The sequence below is a fragment of the Mauremys reevesii genome, linkage group 8, assembly GCF_016161935.1.
Source record: "Mauremys reevesii isolate NIE-2019 linkage group 8, ASM1616193v1, whole genome shotgun sequence".
In the NCBI taxonomy this organism is placed as follows: Eukaryota; Metazoa; Chordata; order Testudines; family Geoemydidae; genus Mauremys; species Mauremys reevesii.
In genome coordinates, this window is record NC_052630.1 from 4267326 (window position 1) to 4292271 (window position 24946).

General features: G+C 41.8%; 2 protein-coding genes across 4 annotated transcripts in view; one reads left to right on the forward strand and one right to left on the reverse strand.

Moving 5' to 3' along the window:
• Positions 1-1250: 1250 nt before the first annotated feature.
• On the reverse strand, positions 1251-10115 carry MRPL22 (mitochondrial ribosomal protein L22). The gene is made up of 7 exons (XM_039484793.1): positions 9998-10115; positions 9866-9911; positions 7402-7537; positions 4221-4286; positions 3682-3759; positions 2467-2536; positions 1251-1535 (listed from the first exon to the last, which is right to left on the reverse strand). The coding sequence occupies exons 1-7, from the start codon at positions 10023-10025 to the stop codon at positions 1324-1326; spliced, it is 636 nt and encodes a 211-aa protein (XP_039340727.1). The 5' UTR covers positions 10026-10115; the 3' UTR covers positions 1251-1323.
• A 3-nt stretch (positions 10116-10118) lies between these two features.
• The window catches only part of GEMIN5 (gem nuclear organelle associated protein 5), a 30468-nt gene continuing 15640 nt past the window's right edge, over positions 10119-24946 (forward strand). The window contains exons 1-14 of one of the 3 annotated variants that reach the window (XM_039484791.1): positions 10119-10369; positions 11195-11349; positions 12801-12982; positions 14168-14319; positions 14564-14677; positions 15279-15411; positions 15786-15948; positions 16587-16799; positions 18325-18410; positions 19114-19208; positions 19731-19867; positions 21538-21611; positions 22189-22370; positions 23196-23335. In XM_039484791.1, coding sequence (XP_039340725.1) covers positions 10225-10369; positions 11195-11349; positions 12801-12982; positions 14168-14319; positions 14564-14677; positions 15279-15411; positions 15786-15948; positions 16587-16799; positions 18325-18410; positions 19114-19208; positions 19731-19867; positions 21538-21611; positions 22189-22370; positions 23196-23335 — 1971 coding nt within the window. In that variant the 5' untranslated portion in view covers positions 10119-10224. Of the gene's footprint in view, positions 10370-11194; positions 11350-12800; positions 12983-14167; positions 14320-14560; positions 14678-15278; positions 15412-15785; positions 15949-16586; positions 16800-18324; positions 18411-19113; positions 19209-19730; positions 19868-21537; positions 21612-22188; positions 22371-23195; positions 23336-24946 lie in introns of all 3 variants that reach the window. The other 2 variants (XM_039484790.1, XM_039484792.1) reach the window with 2 other exon arrangements.

Here is a 24946-nt window from a genome sequence, read left to right on the forward strand (position 1 = left end):
ATGCTATGTACCATACCTCTTGGCAGAAGGATGCTATGCTTTAGATTGAGATATTCAAGATTATAAAAAAACCTATCCAGGAGTTGTATAAAAAGGTGCAGTTTGTTTGTATTCTCATAGCAATCTTTATCTTCCAATTGTTATAGAAACTTAAGCCAGGCAGGGGAAGAATCTAGTGTGATGAGTGCAGTATAAGAACTGAAAATGAATCTCTTCCATTCCACTCACAATGGGTAGCTTCCAGAGGTGGAAAGAAGGTCTGGAATCCAGACATTCGTGGATGACATGCTACAGATCATTCTGAGAATAGGGTTGTGCTTTATAGATGGATACCTCCTCCCTACCAGTCAACAGAAGTTTCTCCTCACTACCTGATGCTTTGAACATGAGAGACCAAATACAGTGTGACTTTGGGTATTGAACCTTAAGCTCCATAGAACCTCACACTGTATTTGGTCTCTCATGTTCAAAGCATCAGGTAGTGAGGAGAAACTTCTATTGCCTGGTAGGGAGGAGGTATCCATCTATAAAGCACAACCACCCTATGGATTGCATAATATAATAAACCATTCCCCATTAAAGTCAGAGCATTTCATTTGCCTCAGTATCACAAAAAATTCTCAAAGGCACTATTTGGTCTCAAGCATGGTATATAAAAACTAGTTTCCTCCTAGTGACTAACAAAGCACTAAAACTTTGTTCCATGTTGTACTCTTGCTACCAATACAAAGCTTCCAATGAGATCAGCTGGAATTCTGTGCATGTATCAGTTAATACCATCATGATGGCCAAAGAATGAGCTTTAACATGTTACAAGTTTTCAGCGCCATCCTACCACTCACAAACTAGACAGTGCCACCTACTGACTCAATTTAAAGCTCCCAGGCTGAACTTTGACTTAATTTTCTACTCAGTGGCAGCTGATCTGAAACAGGCTCTAGAAATCATATCCCTTCTTTCTATAATGTGTATGAGGCACTAATGAAACTGCAGTTCCCTGCCAGAGAACTCCTGGATTAAGTATCTCAACATTCCCCCTCCTCTGATCTCTTTTGGAGACTTAATGCATAGTTGAGAAGTTTGCAGTCACACAATGATACTTACTCAGGAGAAGGTATGCTCGCTGCCTTTCCAAGTGTTACATCTCTGGTGCTATAATTAAATAGTAAAAATAAGCTTGTGATCCCCCATGCATCATGCAGTGGATCTTGCATAAGCCAACAGCAAACTGAGAATCAAACAATGCCAACTGTCTTACAATCTTATTTTTATTTACACATTTTCAAACTATGAAGAAAATATATATACAGCTGGATTAGTGTGTCATAGTGTATGAATAATGGTTCTGTTTCGGAGCTGCTGCACATATTCCTTAGCTTGGTCAAATCCAGTCTTTGGTGCTTCTGGAGGGGGAGGTGGGCCTTCTACCAGCTTCACAAAGTAATGGCATTTGACTTTCTCCATGATGCCAAACATGCCTCGGCCATGGTAGCGAATCCGTTTCAGATAGTGGCCTTTTCCAGAAAAGGAGTCAGCTAGAAGAAGAGGAAAAGAAATGGGAGAGTCTCAGAGTGTGAGGGAGCTACTGGAACCTTTAACTGGACATTGGGGGGGAGGGTTATTTTTTATAAGCACCCTCAAATTCCCTTCCCTCCAGACATTTTTTTCCATTTTATTTCATGCATAATGAATTGTTATAGAGTAGCTCATGACTGAGAGAATTCTTTAAGTCCACTAATGTTAATTATAAAAAGCATGCACATGTAATTTATTCACTTTGCACAAAGTGAATGAAAACACCAAAAAAGAGAAGCTAATTTTGGGGCCTACCAGGTTTTACAGTGTCCCTTTAATGACTGCTCCAACTTCTCATCAGTAACAATTAACATAAGGTAACAGATTCCGGTCTCCTCCATTCTTAGTGGAGACTTAGATTCCATTTTGTCAAATCTCTGCTGCCCACAGCACTCAATGTATTTACCAGATATTTTCATTATTTGAACACCCAACCATGCACTCATAGAGGGAATGTCATCAGATCTTCCTCGTGTTACCTTAAAGTGACTTTCGTTGCACAGCAGATAGGCCCATATATAGGCTCCAAAGAGTCAATCAGGCCCATATAAAAAGAGCCTCAGGGCAGAGCATGGTCAGTAGCTACCTGGAGCTTGAGGCAGGAGGACTGCATCTGGAGTAGGCCGCAACCCTGTAGCACAGCGGTCCCCATATTTTTTCAATCACCCCCCTTACCCAGTCCACACCCCCTGGGAGCTGGGGCAGGTGGTGAGTGGGGCAGGACAGGGGGGAGCAGAGAGGAAGAAGAGTTGAGTGAGGCAGGAGCCGCCGGTACCTCTTGCCAGAGCAGTCACTGAGTGTTCCTCTAGGTTCCAGCAGCAGCTGCTCTGCCCGCCCCCCGGGTGGCAGAAGCAATTTTTAAAAAAATTTAAGAAATAAGAAAAGTTTTACCTATGTATAAATTTGATTTGAATTCTACATTGTGTTTTCTCACTGCCATTTCTTGAGCTTCCAGAAGAACCTATAGTGAAAGAAAATAAATGTTGAACATGAATTACAGCAATGCAATTTCTCGTCTCCGTAAAGATACCTGTAATTGTTTTCATTTTTAAATTTAGTAGGATTTGAAGATTTATTTTCTGCACTCATTCTAGTTTTTTTCGCCAAGTGCCACCCTTTTTTTTAAACACCCCTTCACACAACACAAGAACCAGGGATCACCTAATGAAATTAATAGGCAGCAGATTTAAAACAAACAAAAGAAAGTACTCCTTCACACAACACATAGTCAACCTGTGGAATCCACTGCCAGGGGATGTTGTGAAGGCCAAAGCTATAACTGGGTTCAAAAAAGAATTTGATAAGTTCATGGAAGATTGATCATCCTGGCTAAGAGCCATTGATAGACCTGAGATGCAACCTGATGCGCTGGGTGTCCTAAGTCTTTAACTGCCAGAAGGAGTTGGTGACAGACAGGGTTGGATCACTTGAAAATTGCCCTGTTCTGTTCATTGCCTCTAAACACCTGGCACTGGCCACTGCCTGAAGACAGGATACTGGACTAGACAGACCATTGATTTGACCCAATATGGCTATTCTTATATTCATCTTCATGAAGTGTCCCACTGTAGACTAGAAATGCAATTTGAGGTTGTGCAGGATTAACCACTGCAGTTCACTATTTCAAGGTGAAAAGGGACATGCTTTACTTCAGTATTTTCGTACTGAAAACTGATGCCTCCCCTAGTGAGCAAGCGGGTGACCTGTTTAAGAGGCCTATGACACTTGCAACAAAGACAACAACAGAGATTTTCATACAAGACTCAGCTGTTCTCCCTTCTTGTAACCTACAATTTATAAATTCAAAACATGTTTTAAGCTATAAGCTCAGAGACATGAGTTTAAATGTTTTTAAAGGCTGGTCATTATGAACAGAGAACACTCATATGCACTGTATTACCACTAGTTACTAAAATATTGTATGCAGAGGTCATTAATGCCTGGACAAATTAAAGCAGAATAAATTAAATTAATTACTGTAACCAATAAAATTGGATCAAAATATTCCAGGTGGGCTTAATGGAATGTCTCTGGAAACTCTGATATAGGTATGAGTTTGAAAAAGTCTGTTTGGACACCGAACTGCTGAAGAATTGCACAATATACCTCTTTCATCACCTTTGCCCCCTTCTTGTCATTGAATTCCAGCTGAGCAAGAGCCTGATCAATTGACATTCCTTTTACCTGGAATTAGGAAAAGTTTACAGAAAAATTAAACCCTTCTGAACAAAAGGGAGAAAAAAAAGTTATTTAAGATTGCAGTGCCAGGAAGAATGCTGATATTGTAATTAAATTTCAAAGATTTTAGCCCCCCAGTCCCAGCCACCACACAAAAAAAGTCTTTAGTGCAGAAGCCAATTGCCATACAATTTTTCATAAGGGAATGATGGTCCTTGACCAAAATTCCTACCACCATCTGCTGCTGAACAGCGGTTAGTTGACTCTACAGAAATGCAAAATATTAGTCATCTGCACTCGATGAGCAAGCTTATAAGAGTTTTCCAGAGATTTTACAATGCAAAAGCTGAACAAACTTGCTGATTCAGGTTTCTGCTTATCCAAAGCAATAAGTTAGAAATATAGGAATTTAAAAAATTTACACTTTCCTACCAAGTACATTGGACGAAGTTAAAATTTTCTCTTACCAGTTTTGCCAAATACCACATCTTATCCTTACTGTATTTTATGTCCCTTCGACAGTGGAATATTTCCTAGGAAAAAGAGATTTTTTTTAAAGCTATAATACTGGTGATTTGGCTGTAAAAGTGAGAAGGTGGAATGTTCATAATGTCTCGGGAACAAAAAATAATCGTACAAGATCAAGGCAAGCCAAACATGTCATTTGTATCTGGTCAAAGCATGTTATTAACGCTTCTACATGCTGGTGCTATAATTAACCCTTCAGAAGCAGGATGGTTTCTCAATCAGTGATTGTTAAGAAAAGCTGTCTCCAAAGAGCCACTTGAGCACCACTGCTGTACCAGCAAAGGCTAGAAACAGCAAGTAGAATTTAACACATCAGTGCAAAATTTTAAAGGGACATTCCTTAATTAAAGTTTCATTCATTTCATTACTCACTGCACATATTCTTAAGGCTTAAGATCAAAGCTCATGTCCCACACAAAATAAGGTGTATTTTTTTTAAAAGTACATCTACTATTCTTTTGAGATCTTAAAAGTAGCATCACTCCTTCCTCCAGTGCCCAGCCTTTCAATATTTAGTTTATCTAGTTCCACATAAAACACAAACTGACAGAAAAAACTCTAGTGGTAGCATATCTAACTACATTTCCAACAGGGTGGATTTGATTTTAATCAAATTGATTTAAATCATGATTTAAATCACTAGCCAGGAAGACTCGATTTAATCATGAATTTCTACATAAAAGTGCATTATTGTTGGTTGTTCTAACTTTAATATATATTCTTCACAGCTCAGAGATAGATGTAGGTTTCATTTTTAGAAGGTACACACAATACATTTTTAAAGTGATTTATTTTGAAAAGTTTTCAGATTCTTTTTACAGCTATATCAGAAAATGAATGATTGTTTGGTTATTTCATTTACCAAAGGTAACTGAAGCAGATATTTATGAAGTCATTGGGAGGTGAACTATCTCCAATTCAATAGGTTAATCCAGGGGTTGTCAACCTTTCAGAAGTGCTGTGCCGAGCCTTCATTTATTCACTCTGATTTAAGGTTTCACGTGCCGGTAATACATTATAACGTTTTTAGAAAGTCTCTTTCTATAAGTCTATAATATAATTAAGCTATTGTATGTAAAGTAAATAAGGTGTTTAAGAAGCTTAATTTAAAATTAAATTAAAATGCAGAGCCCCCTGGACCGGTGGCCAGGACCCTGGGCAGTGCGAGTGCCACTGAAAATCAGCTCGCTGCCGCCTTCGGCATGCATGCCATAGGTTGCCTACCCCTGGGTTAATCATTAATATTTGGAGGATTTTCTTGCCATGCTTTATTATGAGGAGAACATCACTAGACAGACATCTAAATTGTTTTATTTAACTAAAATAACATTATGTATTCTGGATTTTTTGCTTCAACAGCAAACATGATTTTTTGAATACAGTTAAACATTGAAGTTTTTTTAAATCAGGTTTGTTTTTATTAAAATTGTTTTTAACTAAAATAGTTAAATGAAATATTTTTAAAAAATTAAAATTTAACTCAGTCGTCTTCACCATTTTCCTGTTTGTTCATAATCTGGAAAAGAAAAAACAAGCTTTCCTGCTTTTTCAGGTCCCAAACGATTTCTCAATTTGGAATGAATTAGAATATTTTCTTCCTTTCGGACTTCCTACACCAGCAGAAGCTACTGCTGTTAAAAGAGAGATCACCACTTCAATAGTCACTGAATCCAAGTGCTTAAGTGACTTCCACCAGTTCACTGGTGTGACTTTCTTTAAAACATCATCAGCAAACATATTTCTTGAATTGGTCTCTTTTACGGCCTGCTACCGTTATAGGTTTTCCCTTCTAGTGAGAGAATGGTATAGTAGATCTCAAATCAATGAAGGCTACACTCAAAGACCTCAGGACTTCTGGAATATGCAGCTCAAACAGTTTCATTTTTGTTTCTACTGCCTGTCCCTCCCTTCTCACATTTATCTCCAGACTTCTCCTTGCCCAGATCTATTCCACCACCAAAAGTCTTCTACTCATTGAACTTTTTGAAACCTTGCACTTTTAGAGAGAAGTAAGGGACTGACTCTGTGTACACAAATTCGAAGAGGGACAATAGGGTTGAGGTCTGTTATTTCTCACCTCTCTATATTATGCATGTATTTATTTAAAAACAATTTTGCTATTAACAAGCATATCTCTGGAGACACAAATCCAGTCTGAGAACTGCAAAACTAAGCATTTCTGATGGTAACTTCCAGACTGAGCACTGAGTTCCATTGGGTAGATAGAAAGATTAACCTAAATAATCTATACAGAAACCCTTGGAACACCATAAGATTGGGCCCCTAATCCATCAACTATTGGAACTCATTTACAAAACTTTTCTTAAACATTACATGAATATATTCTCATACTATAGAACTAGAATTTATAATCCCTATTCCATTATGAGATATCTTTGAGCTATAATGTATCTATCTTTAGATGGGATTTTTTCCTCCCAAAAAAAGCATCCAATTTTGTTCATTTTTTTTTAAATCATTTATTTTTATCCACCCTGATTTCCAGCTCTTAAGTGGCCAAAGGAAGCAAGGTAGGAATAATCACAATTAAATTTCAAATCTTAAAAAATAAGCCTATTACGTGAACTGAACTACATAAAACATTCTATTTTTCTACCAAGTGAATTTGACTCAGCATGCACATAATTAAGCTAGCTTTTCCCACACTATCTTAACTGGGCAGCAGAGGAAGGATATATTAAGGAAATAATTAGAGAAAGGATTCTCATGTTGCTTTCCTCAGTCAGTTCAAGGCTCAGCATTTAATTAGTTTGGCAGAGTGACCAACAATATAAGGCTTATTTAATTTGTAGCTTTGTATTATGCAAAACACATACATTAGTTGACCAATCAAACTAAACAATAACAGAGCTCCAAGCTGAGATTTGAAGATTCAGTAGCTCTTTCCCATCTCTGAATTCTAAGATTAAATGAACCTCCTTTGCTCATACAGTTACGAATAAGAGATGCCAAAGATACCTAAATCTTGGACTGAGTCTGCTAACTAGTTATCATATGTGATTGCCTTGTGGAATTAGCCAGAGATAGGCAGCAGTCTGTTTGGAAGCAACTATTTGCTACATATAAGTAGGTAGAGAGATTTCAAAGGTGAATTCTTACTGCTGGTCTTCGAGGCTCTCCTGGCAGCTGTGGAGGATAAACTATTCTGTTCTTCTTCTCCCATCTCCCCGCATTCTGCAGATACGTTCTTGTTTGGATATTTGACAGAAGAGAAATACTGCAAGACGCTAGTAACCTGCAAGAAACGATATTGTAATCGTTTGGATAGGATCACACTGCACAGGTCCAGCAGCAGCAGATAACTGAAACCGACTGTAAGCTAAGTCACTGAAACATCAGAATGTACCAGATGAGTTTAAACAGCAAAGAAAAATGTTAGTTTGGTAAACTTACATGCATATTTAACATGGGCAACTGGCAAAAGGAAATTATAAGAGATATGCCTTTATGTCAAGGGCATTTCTCCTGTGCGTATGAGAAATTTGGGTCTCATTGAGATGAGCAGTGAACCCTCCTCTACAGCTATTCCAAACTTAAGTGCCCATCAATGCTGCCAAAGTAATTCAGTCCTGATCAATAACACAGCCAGCACACCTCGTTCCAGATTTAAAGACTTAATCCATTCATTTGTCCCTATATATAAAAATGAACTCATCTGAAAGAATCCTATCATCTGGCAAGGAGACACTAAAACTCCTGCAACTTAATTAATTCTTGCCCACTTATTGGCTTTTTGGCTATTGACCTTATAGCAATAATAATGTTTTTGCCCTTTTCAACAGCTGACTGCTGATTTAGAATCAAAAGTTGTAAAGTAACATATAATAGCAAAAAATGTGCTTCCTACTGAATTTGAAATGAAAGCTACTATTCTAAAATTACTTTCAAAACACAGTGAAGCCAAATTTTATCAGATGGTTCACAAGGCAAAATGAGACTAATGTGTATTTTACAGAGAGAAATTTCTGTGGTTTATCAGTTATTTCCTAAACTAAGAACCAGACAGAAATATTCTTAAGTAAAAAGGTGTCCCCTGCTGGCCAAACAACAGAATGATATTTTACAGCCATCCCTGTTGAACATTGGGACTGAAGTTGAGTCCACAGTATGGAAATTGGAAAATGAGAAGCTAATTGCAAGAATAAAAAGGGAAGCAGACAAGATTATTATTTTTTTAGACTGCATGACTACTTAATACGCTGTCTTAGGAGGTTTTAATCAACATGCTTATTCCTCAAGACAAACAGTATTTAAATCTCTGGATGATTTACTATCATGTAGCACTTTAATCAGACTTACTTTTCAAATCTATCCTAGAGTCTTAAGTGAAACTAATATAGGCTTCATCAGTATAGTAATACCTAAGCAGTTACATCTGAAGAAGAAATTTGTAAGACTAAAGCAGAATAAGCACTCTGCACACCATTTAGGAACAAGGTTCATAACCAGGAAAACAGTTTTGTACAGAGAGTCACTGAAAGCAAGACTGATGAGGTAAGAAAATACACCACCAAAAGCTCTTATCCAAGTGCTTGGATTTAACATTTTGTTACACATTAGAAAGACATTTTGCCCAAGATATTTCATTTTCTTTTACTCTGACACTAGCCATTTCCAAAGCATTACTTCTACGTATTTTTGTCAGAAGAGAACCAAAAAAATTTAATTTGTATCACCACCCATGAGTCATGGTAACACTGAAGAGTACAACACTGGAAAAGCATTTACAACTTTTTATAAACTAGTAAGACAGAGTCTCAATCTTTTGATATATATCAGATGAAATAAAGGTGCTCCTTCAGAAAAATAAATAGTGTCTTCATAATCAGCAGGGGAATTAATACTACATAAGATAAGCAACGCGATCTTGTGCTACTCCCCAACTCAGAGTGATTCAAACCATTCTGGAGAGAAGGAGAAAGGGGATTATATTGCAAGCCAGGCAGAGAAGGGAGGAGTAAGAAGAGAAACATGAATATACCGTAACAGAAATTGAGCTGATACATAATCTATATAATAATATTCCAAGATTGTCAGTCTGTCTCTGAAACCTAGAACATCTGTTGAGTCAGTGTGAAGTGACTAACAAGCCACAAGCATAGTTCAGAGCTCTTTTTGTTTAGAGCATCACTAGGTTAAATCATCACTGAGATTCACAGTCTGCTACCATCCAATTTTTTAACTTTTTAGCCATTTTCGTTTTTCTTTTATACATATGAATTTACACATTTTGTTGTGACAGCACAGACTTTCAGCTACTAGCACCGTTATGAACACTGCAGGAATTGCTATGTATCAATTGACGAACACGGGTGTGAAATAACGGTATGAACACCACGTGACCAAATCAGTCAGGAAACTTATTCTACGTTGGGTTACAAGGTTTTTCCATTTGAATGAACGGATCTAACGTATTGGGGCTGGGGTCTGAGCCACAAGACAAGCCCCAACCACGGCCGCCCCCACGCAGCACGCACGCACGCCGCCCCCTCGAGGGGCAGAGCCTCAGCCCGGGAGCTCCGAACCAGCCTGCAGAGAGAAGGGGGGGAGGGGTCAGACTTACCTCTCCGGCCGGGCCCAGCTGAGAAGGTTCCGCGCCCAGGCGGCCCCTACAACGGCGAAGCGGGGAGTTAGTGAGGAAATGGCGGACAAACGCCTCCCCCCCCATCCCCGTCTCACATCCCCTCAGACTCACCAGCTCCGCTCACCACCTGCGCCGCCATCTTCTCCGGCTCGCTTTACAGCAGCTGCTCTCCACGCATGCGGAGCGCCGCCAGTGCCCCCCCCCCAAGCAGGCTGTCGCGCGCCGGGAGGTCAGGGGTCGTGTTGCGGCAACGTGCGAGTGGCGCTTTGCGGCAGCGCCTGGTAACGGCTGCCCGGTGGCGGAGGAAGCGAGCGTGACTGCGGGCGCTGCCTGAGGAGATGGCGGCGGAGCGGGTGCTGCCCGCCTCCCCGAACTGGTACTGCAGCCGCTGCTGCGACACCTGCGGGGCCGGCCGCCTCTTCGGCTTCGGGGCCAGGAACAGCGTCTGCCTGCTGGAGATCGGCGCCGCGCCCGCCTTCCACGGTAGCGCTGCCCCGCGCGGGACCGCGCCCCCCCCTCACCCGCCGCAGGGGGGCGCGCCCAGATCTACCCCCGGTCTGAGACCGAGCGCGGTGGGCACCTCAGCCCGGGGCGCGGGGGAGCTCGGAGTCATCCCCTTCATGGCCCTGCTTCCCCCCGGCGGCGGCTCCGGCACTAGCCGCGCACCCGCTGCGCCCTGCTCCCCGGAGAGCCCGGGGCCGTGGCACGTGCGAGGCGGATGCATGTACCCTAGGGGCCTGTCTGCACTTGAAACTGAAATTGGGGTTCGTTAGGGGGTGAGTGTAACGCGCAGTCAGTATTTCTGACTAGCTCTTTTTGTGGGGACTCTTAACCCAGAGTAACTTGTTCCCGTTTCGCTTAATCCAGGTTTATTCCAGAGTGAGAGTGTCCACACGTGGAGTTACTCAGCAAGGGTCCCACCTCGTGGGGTGCTAGGGCTCCTGACGTCTATACCGCAGTTAAATAGTCGCACCCCACGAGCCAGCTGGCATGGGCCAGGGATGGGTTTTTAAAGCATGTAGGCATACCTGGAGTGTTTTAAAGCACGTTGGATGTCACCCGGGCTTGAGAAACCTGCCCACATCTGAGCTCTCCAACAAATGTGGGACCCGTGGCAGTGTTCTCATAATCATCCTGCTTTAAACAGCTTTTGCAGCAGTAGTCAGTGGATGTTGCAATGAATGATGTTTTGTCTTTTGTGACATTAAGAAGCTATATCAAAAATATTGTTATCTCGATTTAGAAAAACATTTGTGTTTCTGAAGCTAGAATTTGTTTTGTGTATGTCTTTTGCTTTTGCAATCCTAGGGGAACTGGTAGGCCATACAGAAAGGGTTTCTGGTTTCACGTTTTGTCACTATCCTGGTCAGAGCAACTTCTGTGCCAGCAGCTCTGACGATGGAACTGTGAAAATCTGGGATACGCAGACGCTGACTGTTGTGACTGAGCATCTGCTGCATCAGGTATAGTAGCCTATCACCCTGCCTGTGGAAAAGCTCTAAAACAAGGTTCCAAAATCTTTTCTTTTCTTAGGCAAAGACAAAGTTGTATCAATTTCTCAGTGCCTGGAAACCAGCAGAGGTCCATGGAACAATTTGCAAATAGAAACTGTAGAATAGAACTTTGAAAGCTTCATTCGTTTAGAAACTCATTTAAATGACATCATTTGCCTTTCCTACTGGAAGCAGTAGAAGAGCTGTATGTTTTGGTGTGTCTGTAATTGTACTTCAGCCTGTGAAATAACCTGAAACCAAAATCGAGAGGTGTCTCTAATTCTGATTTCTAGGTAGATTTTTCAAAAAAAAAATTATGTACAGTAGTAAGATTCCAGGATTATCACTTTGTGTGTCAGGCCGAAGCCTAGACTATCTGCTGAGTCAGTGTGAAGTAATGCAACAGCTACAAGCATGTTTGAAAGCACTTTTTGTTTAGAATTTCACCTAGTTTAATTATCACTGGGATTTGCAGTCTGTTATCCAGTATTTAAGTTCTTGGCCATTTTGACTTTACAAAGTACACCTGGAGTTGTGGAGTAGAGCGGAAGAATTACTTCTGGCGACTCTCTTACAACACTCCTACCAGTACATCCCAGAATGATGTTCACTTTTTTTGCAACAGTGTTACACTGTTGACTCATATTTAGCTTGTGATCCACTATGACCCCCAGATCCCTTTCTGCAGTACTCCTTCCTAGGCAGTCATTTCCCATTTTGTATGTGTGCAACTGATTGTTCCTTCCCAAGTGGAGTACTTTGCATTTGTCCTTATTGAATTTCATTCTGTTTACTTCAGACCAATTCTCCAGCTTGTCCAGATCATTTTGAATTTTAATCCTATCCTCCAAAGCACTTGGAACCCCTCCCAGCTTGGTATTGTCCGCAAACTTTATAAGTGTACTCTCTATGCCATTATCTAAATCATTGATGAAGATATTGAACAGATCTGGACTCAGAACTGATCCCTGTGGGACCCCACTCGATATGCCTTTCCAGTTTGATTCATGGAGTCTTTCCTGGCCACCTATCAAACAAAACACTTGCGAACCAAACAGTGGGGCTATAGGGGAGGTGGCCCCATGAAAGGATCGTCCTCTCACAGTGTTGTCTACAATAGTTGATGTCAGTGGTTTTCAATATTTTTTCATTTGTAGGCCCCTAAATATTTTCAGATGGAAGTATGGACCATTTTGGAAATCTTAGACATAGTCTGTCGACCCCAAGGGGTCTGCGGATCAGAGGTTGAAAACTCTGGTCTACTGCTTCTGCTACCTTCTAGCTGCTTAAACAGACTTATCCATGTGCTTCCTGCTAGTGTGTGTTTGTAAATTATTCCTTTAGACAAAGGACCTACAGAACAAGCCTAGAGACAAGGCTTCAGTAGGCACCATTGATCAGTCTGCATTCTATTTTTTCAGAATACGATCTCAGCCTTGCATTGGTCATCTCATGTGAAAGATTTGGTTGTGTCCGGTGATGAGAAAGGGACAGTCATTTGTTACTGGTATAACAGAAACGACAGCCAGCAGTTCTTCCCAGAACCCAGAACTATATTCTGTCTAGCTTGTTCCCCGCATCATGAGAACTTGGTGGCCATCGGGTAAGTACTAGTAACATTGTGTCTCCCTTTTATTTTGCAAGGTAGATATTGTGTGTTTTGTGACATTGACGGCTTAAAGGATTTTTTTTTTGTTCTAGTTGTTTTTTAAGTATTTGATTGACCTGGTGTATGACATAGTGGTTTCTAACAACCCCAAATGACATTTGTGGTACATCTACACAACAAGTGGAATCCTGCGGCAGTGAGTCTCAGAGCACAGGTCTACAGACTCAGGCTCACGCTATGGGGCAAAAAATAGCTGTGTGGACGTTCGGGCTTGGGCTGGAACTTGGCCTCTGAAGCCTAGTGGGGTGGGTGGGCTGTAATAAGATAACTGAAGAAATTATTAACTAAGAAAAGAAATGAGTTATTTACAAAGTTCAAACGGGAAACACATGCGCGCACACAGGAGTTAGTGTTAGATTTAAAAAGGTAATATAAGCTTCTATAATAAGCAGCTCTATATGTCCTTTAGGGCTGACCCATGCCAAGCAGCATGAAGATCTCTTGCTTTTGTTTAGGAATCTTTGCCTCTCAGTGTCCAGACAGCATAAAGACCCAGTTTCTCCTTGTCAGGGATTTGTATCCCATTCAGTCTAGAATCCAAACTGATGATGAGTTCATGCATAGTCCTCTCCTTCCTGGAAGGAATAAGGCATTCAATCAACAAGATCTCAGTCTTTTGATGCTACACAATACCTCATTTGTCTTCAATGGGGCATCTTGTGTACATGATGAGCACTTTACGTTAATGCTGCTTTTCCTCTTTAGTGAATTACACAATTACAGAGGTTTACAATGCAAACATTCAATGTAACTTTATACCAGGGGATACTGATATTATAAGTAGGATTAATACATGCAGCATCCTACAAGCATTCCATAAAGTCTAAACATGTTCTTAGAACACTAATATCTGTTTTAACTCTACTAACCCACAGGTAAGCCAGACTGGTTTCCAGCTGTGTATTTGTCAGTGTTCAGTGATGCCCTGGGCCTTGGCACGAGCTGGCACCTGGTCTGCCAGTGTCTCAGCACCATCAGCCCCGGAGGCCAAATCCTCATTTGGTGTAGCTCCTTTGAAGTTAGTGGAGCTGTGCTGGTTTACACCAGCTAGGAGTCTGGCCCTGTGTGCGTATTTGAGAATCCAAGTATTTCTCCGTTAATTTAAATGTTTGTCTTTAGCTATAAAGATGGCATGGTGGTTATAATCGACATCAGCAGGAAAAGAGAAGTTGTTCATAGACTGAGAGGCCACGATGATGAAATTCACTCTCTGGCATGGTGCCCTGTGCCTGGTGAAGAAGTGTTATACAGTCGTCAAGAAGAGCTTCAAGGTAAATAAATGGTTAGGTGCTTTCAAAGTATCTTGTAGTTCATATGGCTATCCAGCTAGTACCAAATAAGTTCCTTATTTCATTAATAAAAATGCATTAGCTGATCTAAGGCAGCCAAAGAGTTGAAAATTAAGTTTATCTGACACGGGACAATGTAATTGCAGTTGTTAATATGTACAGTGCTGTACGTTTTCAAATGCTATGCTGTCATTTCAACACCACTGAATGTTCCCTTTGGAAGAAGGCGAGGTTCCAAATGGAGAGCTAATGCAGGAGGCAGCTGTAACGAAAGGCTGTTACCTGGCATCAGGAAGCAAAGATCAGACCATCCGAATCTGGAGCTGCGCTAGAGGCAGAGGTAAGTCCAGTGGACCTTTCTAGAGCAAATTAATGCCAGTGCGTGTGGAATGATAGTCCACTCTCTGTCTACTAGCCTGCTAGCTCAACAATGCGATGATGGTTCATTTATATGTTAGTAGTGTCTAGATGCTCAAATGTGATCAGGGCCCCATTGTGCTGTAATATGCTCTGCTCCTAGTGTACCAAATGCCATGTTTTATTGTCAGCCTAGATACTTAGCTTCCTGGGCCATCCAGGGCTGGAGTAAGTGTCGGAAGGGGCACCCTCCTCCACGTCACAGAACATGTCTTACTGGAAGTAAAGAAATCCTGACCAATTCTGGGGAGTGGTGGCTCTGACCATCATTCGAGGGATTCCAAGAATTGAATCTAGAGTGCAGAGGACTCCACGCTGGGGAACCCTCACAGTACATTGTAGATTTTAAAAACAGGGAGATAGACACTGGCATACTGGGAAATTGTTAAAAATCAGTTGAAAGGACACATGGGGATGCACTTGGGGCTTTAGTCTGAGGCTTCGTGTTAGCAAGGTCTGGCAGCCTCTCAGAGGACTGTCTTGTGCTCAGTGGCCAGATTCTAATTAATCTCTTGATTCCGTAGGGGTGATGACCCTGAAGTTGCCCACTCTGAAGAGAAGAAGTGGAGGTGTTGACCCCGCTATTAAAGAGCGCATTTGGCTGACTGTTCACTGGCCCTGTGGCCATCCCACAGAGATTGTATCCAGCTGCTTTGGGTGAGCAGATTTTACCAGCTTGGACACGTTCTACAGCTTTGGACATTTTAATTGCTAGCCAAGAAAGCATTGAGTAGGAAACCCTGCTTCCTGTGTGCTGGGGAAGAAGGCACTTCTGATATTGGAACTAGTGTGGGGACAGGATTTTGGCCTTATCATGTGGGTTAACTTTTATAAGACTAACTTCTGTGTTTCCTGGGACTTGTCCTAAGATCTAACTATATATCACTGCTAATGATACATGTTTGTCCATGAGATCCCTGAGGGAGAAAGCTGTGACACTCCCTCTAACTTTGGTATGACACAGGTATACATATATGCGTAGAGCTATTTCTTGTGCAGAGGAAAATAAAGTGTGTGCTTTCCTTTCACAGAGGTGAGCTGCTGCTATGGGATTTGACCCAATCTGGGAAACGCAAGTGGACGCTTCTGGGATCTTCTTCGGAAGGGCAAAATCACACAAGGATTGTGTTCAATTTATGTTCAGTGCAGGCACATGGGAGAGAGCTACTTCTTTCCATTTCAATGGACAGGGATGTAAGGACCACTTGTCATCTTACAATAGCATAGCAATAGCTGAGACCATTTACTTCAGCTAAATCTGAATATCCCAAATTTTGCTTCTAATTGAGTCGAGCTGGGGCAGGTTGTATGTGTTTATGTTGTTGACTTACGAGCTCAGACTTTTATTACAATGAGGTTGATGAATCTCGCTCTTCCTCTGGGCTTGAAGGAGAAGTGTTTAACAGTGGGACATGTCCATTTCTTCTTTTTATATATACATTTCTCTCCTCGTTTTAACAAGACCCAGTTTCCCTGTTAAAATCACATATATTAGCGCTGTAATATGCGGCTTGCAGAGCCTAGATCATTTTAAAGTGCTGTCTTGATGGGTGCCTTTCTTAAAGTAGCTAAGAAGTCTGCAATTTTTGGAGAAGGGCCATGAGGATGAGTTAATTTATCCATATGGACTGCTCACCTTTAACAAATGGGCACATTCGCACATGATACAGAGACGTCCCTATGTTGTGTACTCCTCAGAAGGGGGGACCAGGCATCCTTGGTATAGTCTTGAATTTGACCCTTTTGGTATCTGTCTTGCTCTCGTGTTCTTTTATTGCCATTACATTACTAACTCATAGCCTCGCTGTTTCTTGTTTCCCAACTTTCTCCAGGTAAAGTGTTGGGACCTGACGACTTTAGATTGCTGCTGGACTCTGCCTTCTCTCGGGGGCTTTGTCTATAGCCTGGCCTTCTCCCCTGTGGACACAGGCTGCCTTGCCATAGGTGTTGGGGACAGCATGATCCGGGTGTGGAACACCTTGTCTCTGAGCAATACTTACGATGTGAAAACATTCTGGCAGGGCATCAAATCCAAGGTCACAGCTGTGAGTGCACTTCTAGTTCTCTTTTCTCTTGCATTTTGTTTCCTGCTGTTCGTCACAGTTCAGGCAATTGCACCTGTATTCTCCCTTTGTGGTTCAGCAAGGACACCACTTTAAGCTTCCGGCTCCTAGCCATCACCTCTCTTGAGGTGAGACCCACATCTCACTCCCTCCTGATGAGGGATTTTAAGGCTGCATAGCTCCCTGCCTACACCGGGATAGCCCCAGTAAACTAGACAGCATCAAAGGAATAGCGTCTGTGGTTTGCTTTCTTTCCGAGGGCTGTGACTAGTGTGTTGCCTGCAGGTATAAGTTACCCCACAGCTCCTTCTAATCAAGCACATGTATTGGTAAGTAAAAGTTGTTACAGAGAAAACATATTACAACAATAAAAGGACCTACACACTGGCTAGAAAGCTTATCAGAGGTCATCCCCAACCTCGGGCTCTGGTAGGTTTTAGTCCATCAAAACCCATAACTGGGTTTTCCCTGTGGTTATAAGTTCATCTGTTTTAGATCCAGAACCAGAACAGAGACTGGGCAAATCAACCATTTCTTTATACAGCTCGGGGCCTTTGATCTTGGCCTTCTGTAACAGCTAATCAGCAGATAACTACCCTCTCCTGTGGGCATAGCTTCAAAAGGCTGGGGTTTTGCATAACCAGAGTTGGGGAATTTGAATTAACATCTCCCTGGGATTCCCCATGAAATCCACTTCGCACTTACTGTCCCAAAAGTCCATATTTGTCTGTTTATATCTGTCACATCTCCCCCCACCCCGAGAGGTTACATACAATCCTGACCCACAATAATACATACATTTAATATAATGCGGTCTTTCAAGTCTATTGCCCATATCTGTCACACTTACTCAGTTATCCCTCCCTTCTAGAAAATGTCTTATCCACCTAATAGATACATAAAGCCAGTATATTGCCCAGGTTCTCACATGTGTGGATTCATTTGCAAGCAGCGTATTTCTTCATGTCTAGAGACAGAATTCTAGACACTGATGCAGCTACAGGTGCCTGTGTGACATGTAGGGGAAAACGAACAAAGATCCATTTATATAGCATTGTATTTCTGGCCGTTTTTTCCCCATTCTCATCTTCCAACTCTGCCTCTAGGCTTTCCTTTGGCACCCTGCTGTGAAGGCATAGTTGACCACAGCTTAGCGAAAGGTTCCTGCTCTGTGGCGACTGTTAGGATCACTGATGGCAAGACAACAGTATGTCTTCAGTAGAAATGGCTTTTGCTACTCTGAGCATTCTAATTCCCCCAGCTCTGTTTCTCCCAACCCACAATAAACGGAGAGGGAGCCGTGGATATTCTCAACAAGAGATCAGTTTAAGTGTCTAGCTGGAGGGCCTGGTAGCAGGGGGTTGATCTATTAAGGATGGTGTACCTCCTCAATTTCAAGATTTTCCTCACATTTTCTAGTTAATCCCTGGAAAAATTGCACTAGGGGATAGGAATTAGCCATATGCCTGTATGGTTGTTTGACCTTTTATTACTATTTTGTTTGCAGTTATCCTGGCATCCAACTAAAGAAGGCTGCTTAGCCTTTGGAACGGATGATGGCAAGGTTGGCATGTACGACACCTACTCTAGCAAGTAAGAAACTAGTTTTCAAGTTGATCGGTGTTTTGATGAGCAAATTATAGTCGCTACAGTGATGGGAATAATGGAACCTTCTTAAGTGCATGGGCAGTTAGAAGTGACACTTTAACTTCTCGCTTATTGTTATGCTTCTAGTGATGATTTTCCATTGCATGCATTCAATAGCATTAGATAAAGATAATCAGTATCACTGCCAAGGCTGAAAGTCAGTGTACATTATCCCTCTTCTCTGTTGCGGTGTCCTTAGCTTAGGCAAGCTATTGCTCAGAGCGTAGGATTAAATTACAAGTAGCCATAGAGCATAGTTGGTTGGATCTGGGGTGTGTCCCTCTTGCCAGTATCTCCCTGCTGTGCCTAGTAGCTCCTGATGTAAGTTTGCTTCAATTGCCCAACCAAATATCACCTATGGGTGGAGACCAGACATAGAAAATTTCAGCCAGAAGAACTGTCCAGGAAACTAGGAGCATGTGCAAATGTGGCATACAAGAAAAGTCCGGCTATAACCTTAACTGTAGCCAGCAGTGTACCTGAGGATGCATTTCTGCTTGTTGGCCTGTTGAACTGCTGCTTGTCCATTTTCACTTATGGCTATTGTGCTTTGAGCTTTCTCTGTATGTGAGATTTGTCTGGGGATACTCACTGCACCTCTCCTGAAATCTGACTTATTTTGCTCTTCCCTGCTCCTCTCCATATACAGCATCAAAAATAGGCCGCCTCAGATCTCCAGCACCTATCATAAGAAGACTGTGTACACGTTAGCCTGGGGACCTCCAATTCCCCCTCTCTCTTTTGGTGAGTTTTGGAACCATACTATAGCAAACGGGAAGTCTTTTCACTTGTACAGGATGTGGATACTGTGGAGATGGCATGTCAGCCCTCCTGCTGAGTCAGTGTGCATTGGGTATGATGCCTATGCCCTTGGAGATTTTTTAATGGATTCATTCTCAAGAAGGAATGAGCAAGTAGTGACATACGCATAGACCCTGCAGTCATAATTGAGGATCAAACCTGGGACCTTTAGCACCAAACCCACCAGCCTGTACCACTTGAGCTAGACGAGCAACTGAGTTGACCCTTGTTAAATAACAAGCTCTTAATGTTGCTCAGGGCCAGCTGCTAGAGAGAGGTAAACCCCATGCACAGTCAGTGTGTTAAGAGGTGTGTGTACTTTTAATGGGTTATAGCAGGAGAATCTCTTACTGCCAAATCGCATACGACTCTTTAAATCAGAGGGTATATTTTGCTGGGAGCAATTAGCCCTACTTAGGCCTGTGTAGGAAAAGGCTGTATTTAGCTTTTATCTCTGTTGTATAGGAGGCGATGGTGACAGGCCCTCTGTAACATTATACAGCTGTGCAGGGGAAGGTATTGTCTTACAGCACAATCCTTGGAAGCTTAGTGGAGAGGCAAATGACATCAATAAAGTCATCAGAGACACTAATTCAATCAAAGTGAGTATAATTCTTTATGGGTCATGGAGTAGAAATTACTTGCATGTTAACGTTCCATCTCTGTTTTTTCTTTTCTGTCCTGCTGATGAGTCTATAGCAAATAAAATAAAGCATCTGAAATCATTAGCAATTCAGAGACATTTAAAGCATCTAAATACATCCACTTTTGTCCCTGAAGGAGTTCTTTCTCTTTCATTAAGGCAAGACAGCAGATCTTCTCACTATCACCAATTGTTTTCTGTTTTTGTAATTTATTTACCCAAGAAAACTCAGCTGAGTTTTCTATCTTGTTTTCAGAGACGTACTTGGCTTTCTAAAATTAATACTTGATTCTTATAGCGCTTTTCATCTTCAAAGCATTCGAGACATTAATTAAAATCCATAATGCCCCCCTGAAGCTGGCAAACAAGTATCCTTAACACTGTTCTGCAGATCAGGAAACCAAGGCAAAGCACTTGAAGCACAGCTCTAGGTCCTATACTCAGACCACAACTCGGTCTCATTTTTGCATTCAACTTCCTTGGGCACAGTGGGAGAGATGTGCAGAGGCACAAATGGCAGGTAGGACTCTAACATCTGAAAATCTCCCCCAAATAACTTGGCTGAGATCATAGTGAATGAATGTGGGTCAGACACCTGAGAACTCAAAATGCTCCTAGTCCTTTGCTTTGAACATTGGTCCTATTAGATCACTACCTCTCTGAGTGCAGTTTACTAATTTGTTTGTAATGAAATGCTGTTGCAATAAGGTTACTAAGCACTGCGGGGAAGTCCATCTCAAACCATACTGCAGCTGGAGCAGAGAAGGCTGTTTTAAGTGATCAGATCTGGGAAGCGGGGTGGTTAATCATGCCTTGGCAAAACAAAGAAGTAAACACAGTGGGCTAGTCCCTCACTTAGTATAAATCAGCAAAGCTCCATTGATGACTTGGAGCTTTGCTGACATACACCAGCTGAGGCTCTGGTCTAGTCTTTGACCAAAAGCATCATTCGAGATAAAAGGGTGGAAATCCATGCCTAACAGGAAACAACAAGCATCTTACATTGAGAATTACCAATAATGTAGGTCTGGATGGGGGGAATTACAACAATAGTTAAAGTCTTTATAAACTTGAAATAGAAGTTAGGAGTTTGTTCACAGAGGCTTGGATTTTCAGTGGGGTTCATAGAATATCAGGGTTGGAAGGGCCCTCAGGAGGTCATCTAGTCCAACCCCCTGCTCAAAGCAGGACCAGTCCCCAGACAGACTTTTGCCCCAGATCCTTAAATGGCCCCCTCAAGGATTGGACTCACAACCCTGGGTTTAGCAGGCCAATGCTCAAACCACTCCCCCTGGGTTAGATGCCCAGATCCCACTGGATCCCAGAGAAACTTCCTCTGAGATTTTTAGAGTCTAAATTGATAACCCTGAGTCACCATTTCCTGCAGTAATTAGTCCTGCTATAAATAGGACCTATTTTATCATCACTCAAGCATGCATCTCTGTTACAAAATGTGCTCTGGAAATCTGACATTGGGGATTCTCTTTTTATGGACTTTTTCTAATTGCCAACACTCAATTTGAGTACTGGTTTAATTCTCTTGAATTAATGGAAGGAAATAGTTTAGGGTTTGCAGCAGTTACTGCTAATAGTTCTTTGTTTTTTCTTTGGTACATTTTCTTTCTTTAGTACAAATTGCCTGCACGCACTGAAATCAGCTGGAAACCAGATGGAAAAATCTTGGCTCTTGGTAACGAAGATGGGTATGTTTTCTTTAAGGCATAGGTTAATGCTAATGTCATAGAATCATGGAATATCAGGGTTGGAAGAGACCTCAGGAGGTCATCTAGTCCAACCCACCTCTCTGATTTATCTCTGACCGTCAGCCCTGTCAGTGTATCTGAGGGAGGAGAAATTTCTTGTTTTCATGTCAGTGAAACAGTTAGTTCTACCTAGAACCAGTTATGCTGTAGGCAGGTGTTTCCAGCATGGCACTGCCAATGCATCTCAGTCCTGATCGGTAATATTCTCTACCATCCCAGAGCTGGGTCTCTCATGAGCACACACAACCCATCATGCCACAGTGTATGTTGATTTTTACAAGTGACTGATAAGGTTCAGGACGCTTGTTTTCACCTGTGACTTGAGCCAGGTTTATGGAGGTGAAAATCTCATTAATTTCTTGAATCACTCCAACCCACATTCTGCCACATACCCTGTTAATGTGCAGTAACAACAGAATATTCACATTAGGGATGAAACATAGATCCTTTAGCACATCCCAGTTTTCATTAACCTGTGAGTTTCTCATGTTGTATTTTTTGTTTGTTTTAATTACAGATCAATTGAAATATTTCAGGCTCCTAACTTGAGATTGCTCTGCACCATCCAGCAACATCATAAACTGATTAACGCTATTCGTTGGCATCATGAGCACGGGACCCAGCCAGAGCTGAGCTACATGATAGCATCAGGCTCAATCAATGCCATCATTTATGTGCATAACCTAAAGAGTGTCATAGGTAACTGCCTGGGCTTATACTTTCAGATGTTGCAGGAATGTGATTTTTTTTTCCCTCCATTCAGTATTTTCCTTTCCTTACACAACCTAGGGGGCTCTGCGACTGTGTTTCACTACTTGACTCTGAAGGGAGTTGATTTTGTCCTTTTCCTTACCTTTTTAACAATAATTATTTGTTTTGGGGTCCCATTCTCATGTTCGCTTCCCCAGGCAGCAGGGCTTGGGACTGTTGGCAAGGACTGCATGCATATAACCCCTGAACGGGGAGAGGCGCCTTGTATCTCATCAGGGATCCCTCCCAGGCCTGCGTAAGGAGCAGAATTGATAGGGAGCTGGCAACAAGGCTCTGATGGGGTGTAGTACACCCTTCTGATTGTAGAGGGAGGGTCACTTGTTTTGGTTCTCTGAAAAAGTTGCCTATTTCACATATTTCACAGTGCTGTTAATTTCCAACGTGCACGTGATGCAAGAAAAATTTCAGTTGCAATATGGGGAGAAGTGAATTAGTGTGATTATGGTATGAATGCAGCCAAGAGAAAGCAACTTTCTTTTGCTTAGTCCTTTGTGCACATCCTCTCCCAAAACTCTTGACCGAAGCTGCATTGTTGAACGTTGTAAGCCAAGCTTTCAGTACACAGGGTTCAGGTGCATGTGCAGTGGTTCACCTACATTTGCACATGCAGTTTTGTCCACTGCTTTGCTCAGACAAAGGAAGCCATGCCCCAGGGTTCCTTTCCAGCTGCGAATGTGGCCTGATGTGACAGTTGCCATTCCACTGGAGTGACTTTTCCTCCCAGCCTTATTGACCTCCAGTGTTTGCTTTCAGAGAGCTCTTCAAAAACCCCTGTGACGATAACAGAGCCTTTTCGAACTCTGGTGGGGCACACGGCTAAAATCACCAGTCTGTCATGGAGCCCACATCACGAGGGGAGATTAGTATCTGCTTGCTATGATGGCACAGCACAGGTATGGTTGTGGGACCACTTAGTATTACATTTCTTTTGCTTTCAAATCCACCTTCCTCTGCAATTTTTTTTAATACCAAGTTGACAGCAGAGTATTTGGGGATGACTCCTTTGCCAGATAACTGTGGTATTGCTGAAAACTTCTCTGCGATAGAAATCTGCTAAAAAGGACAGCGTGATTTTCCCCTACTTTTCTGTTAGTGCCTGTTTCCAAACAGTAATCACCTTCTGTTTTTGCAGAGTGAGAGATGAAACCATTACTGGGAATCACTGTAAGTCTAGCAACTGGGAATGCAGGAGTCTGCAGGATAAAATTGTAAAGTGATAGACTTCTTGGCTTCCTTAGCAGCACCAGAGATGAATGGTGTGGAGAAAGTGAATAAGGAAATGTTATATGTAGGGATAAATAACACAAGGACCATGGTCGCCCAATGAAAAAGTTAATAGGCAGCAGTTTTAAAACAAACATCAGGAAGTACTTCTTAACATAACTCACAGTCAACCTGTGGAACTCATTGTTGTGAAGGTCAAAACTATAACTGGGTTCAAAAAGAATTAGATATGTTCATGGAGGATAGGTCCAGCAATGACCGTTAGCCAAGATATAGTCATGGATGCAAACCTGTGCTCTGGGTATCTGTAAACTTCTGACTTCCAGAAGCTGGGACTGGATGACAGGGAATGGATCATTTGCTAATTGCCCTTTTCTGTTCATTTCCTCTGAAGTATCTGGCACCAGCAACTGTTGGATACTGGGCTAAATGGACCATTGGTCTGACTCAATCTGGCTATTCTTATGTGTGTTTTTGGTTGGAGGAGAAAATGAAATAGGAAAAGTAGTAAGGACTTCCTGATGATGCCTCTGTCACTGAAATAATTGTGTAGAATGAAAATGCAGAGAACTGCACTCAACATTTTTGGAGGAAGTAGACATCTAGAACTGGTTAGAAATTGATATTTTAAAATTTGTTTTCTTCACAAGTTGGGACAGTCAAAATATCAAAATGTTCCGTGGAGTGAAAATTTCTAAAAATATTGATTGGGAAATGTAGAAACTAGACATTTCAACATTCCAGAATCAAAATATTTTATTTCAGTCTGTTGAACTGAATTGAAACATTTATTTTTGTATTGAATCAATATTAATCTAGTTCTCATGAGCTGCTGTTGTGCCTTTTTGGGAATTGTGGTTCCAGTGCCTCATACACCCAAGCTCCTCTGGGCTGCACTCCCTGGCTGAACTACATCTCCCATGATGCATCATGGCAGTTTGAGCAGAGAGGAGACTGCTGTGGATTGCGTGTTAAATGTCTGATGAAGTTAAACCAAAATGTTTTGATTTGTTCAACCTGACCCCAAATTGAATATTGTGTTTAAATTTTCAAACATTTCTGGCAAAACCTGAATTTTTTAATGGAAAATTTTAACTAAATGGGAACCGTATTTTCCACTAGAAAAAAAATATTCATTGGACAGTTCCCATCCAGCTCTGTAGAAGTTCTGCAATGGAAGTGCAGAACTTGGCACTATCTTCTTATCGATCAGTACTGCACAACTCACTTATGGGAAAATATTCACACTACACTGATTCTACAGCAAGAAAACCACCACG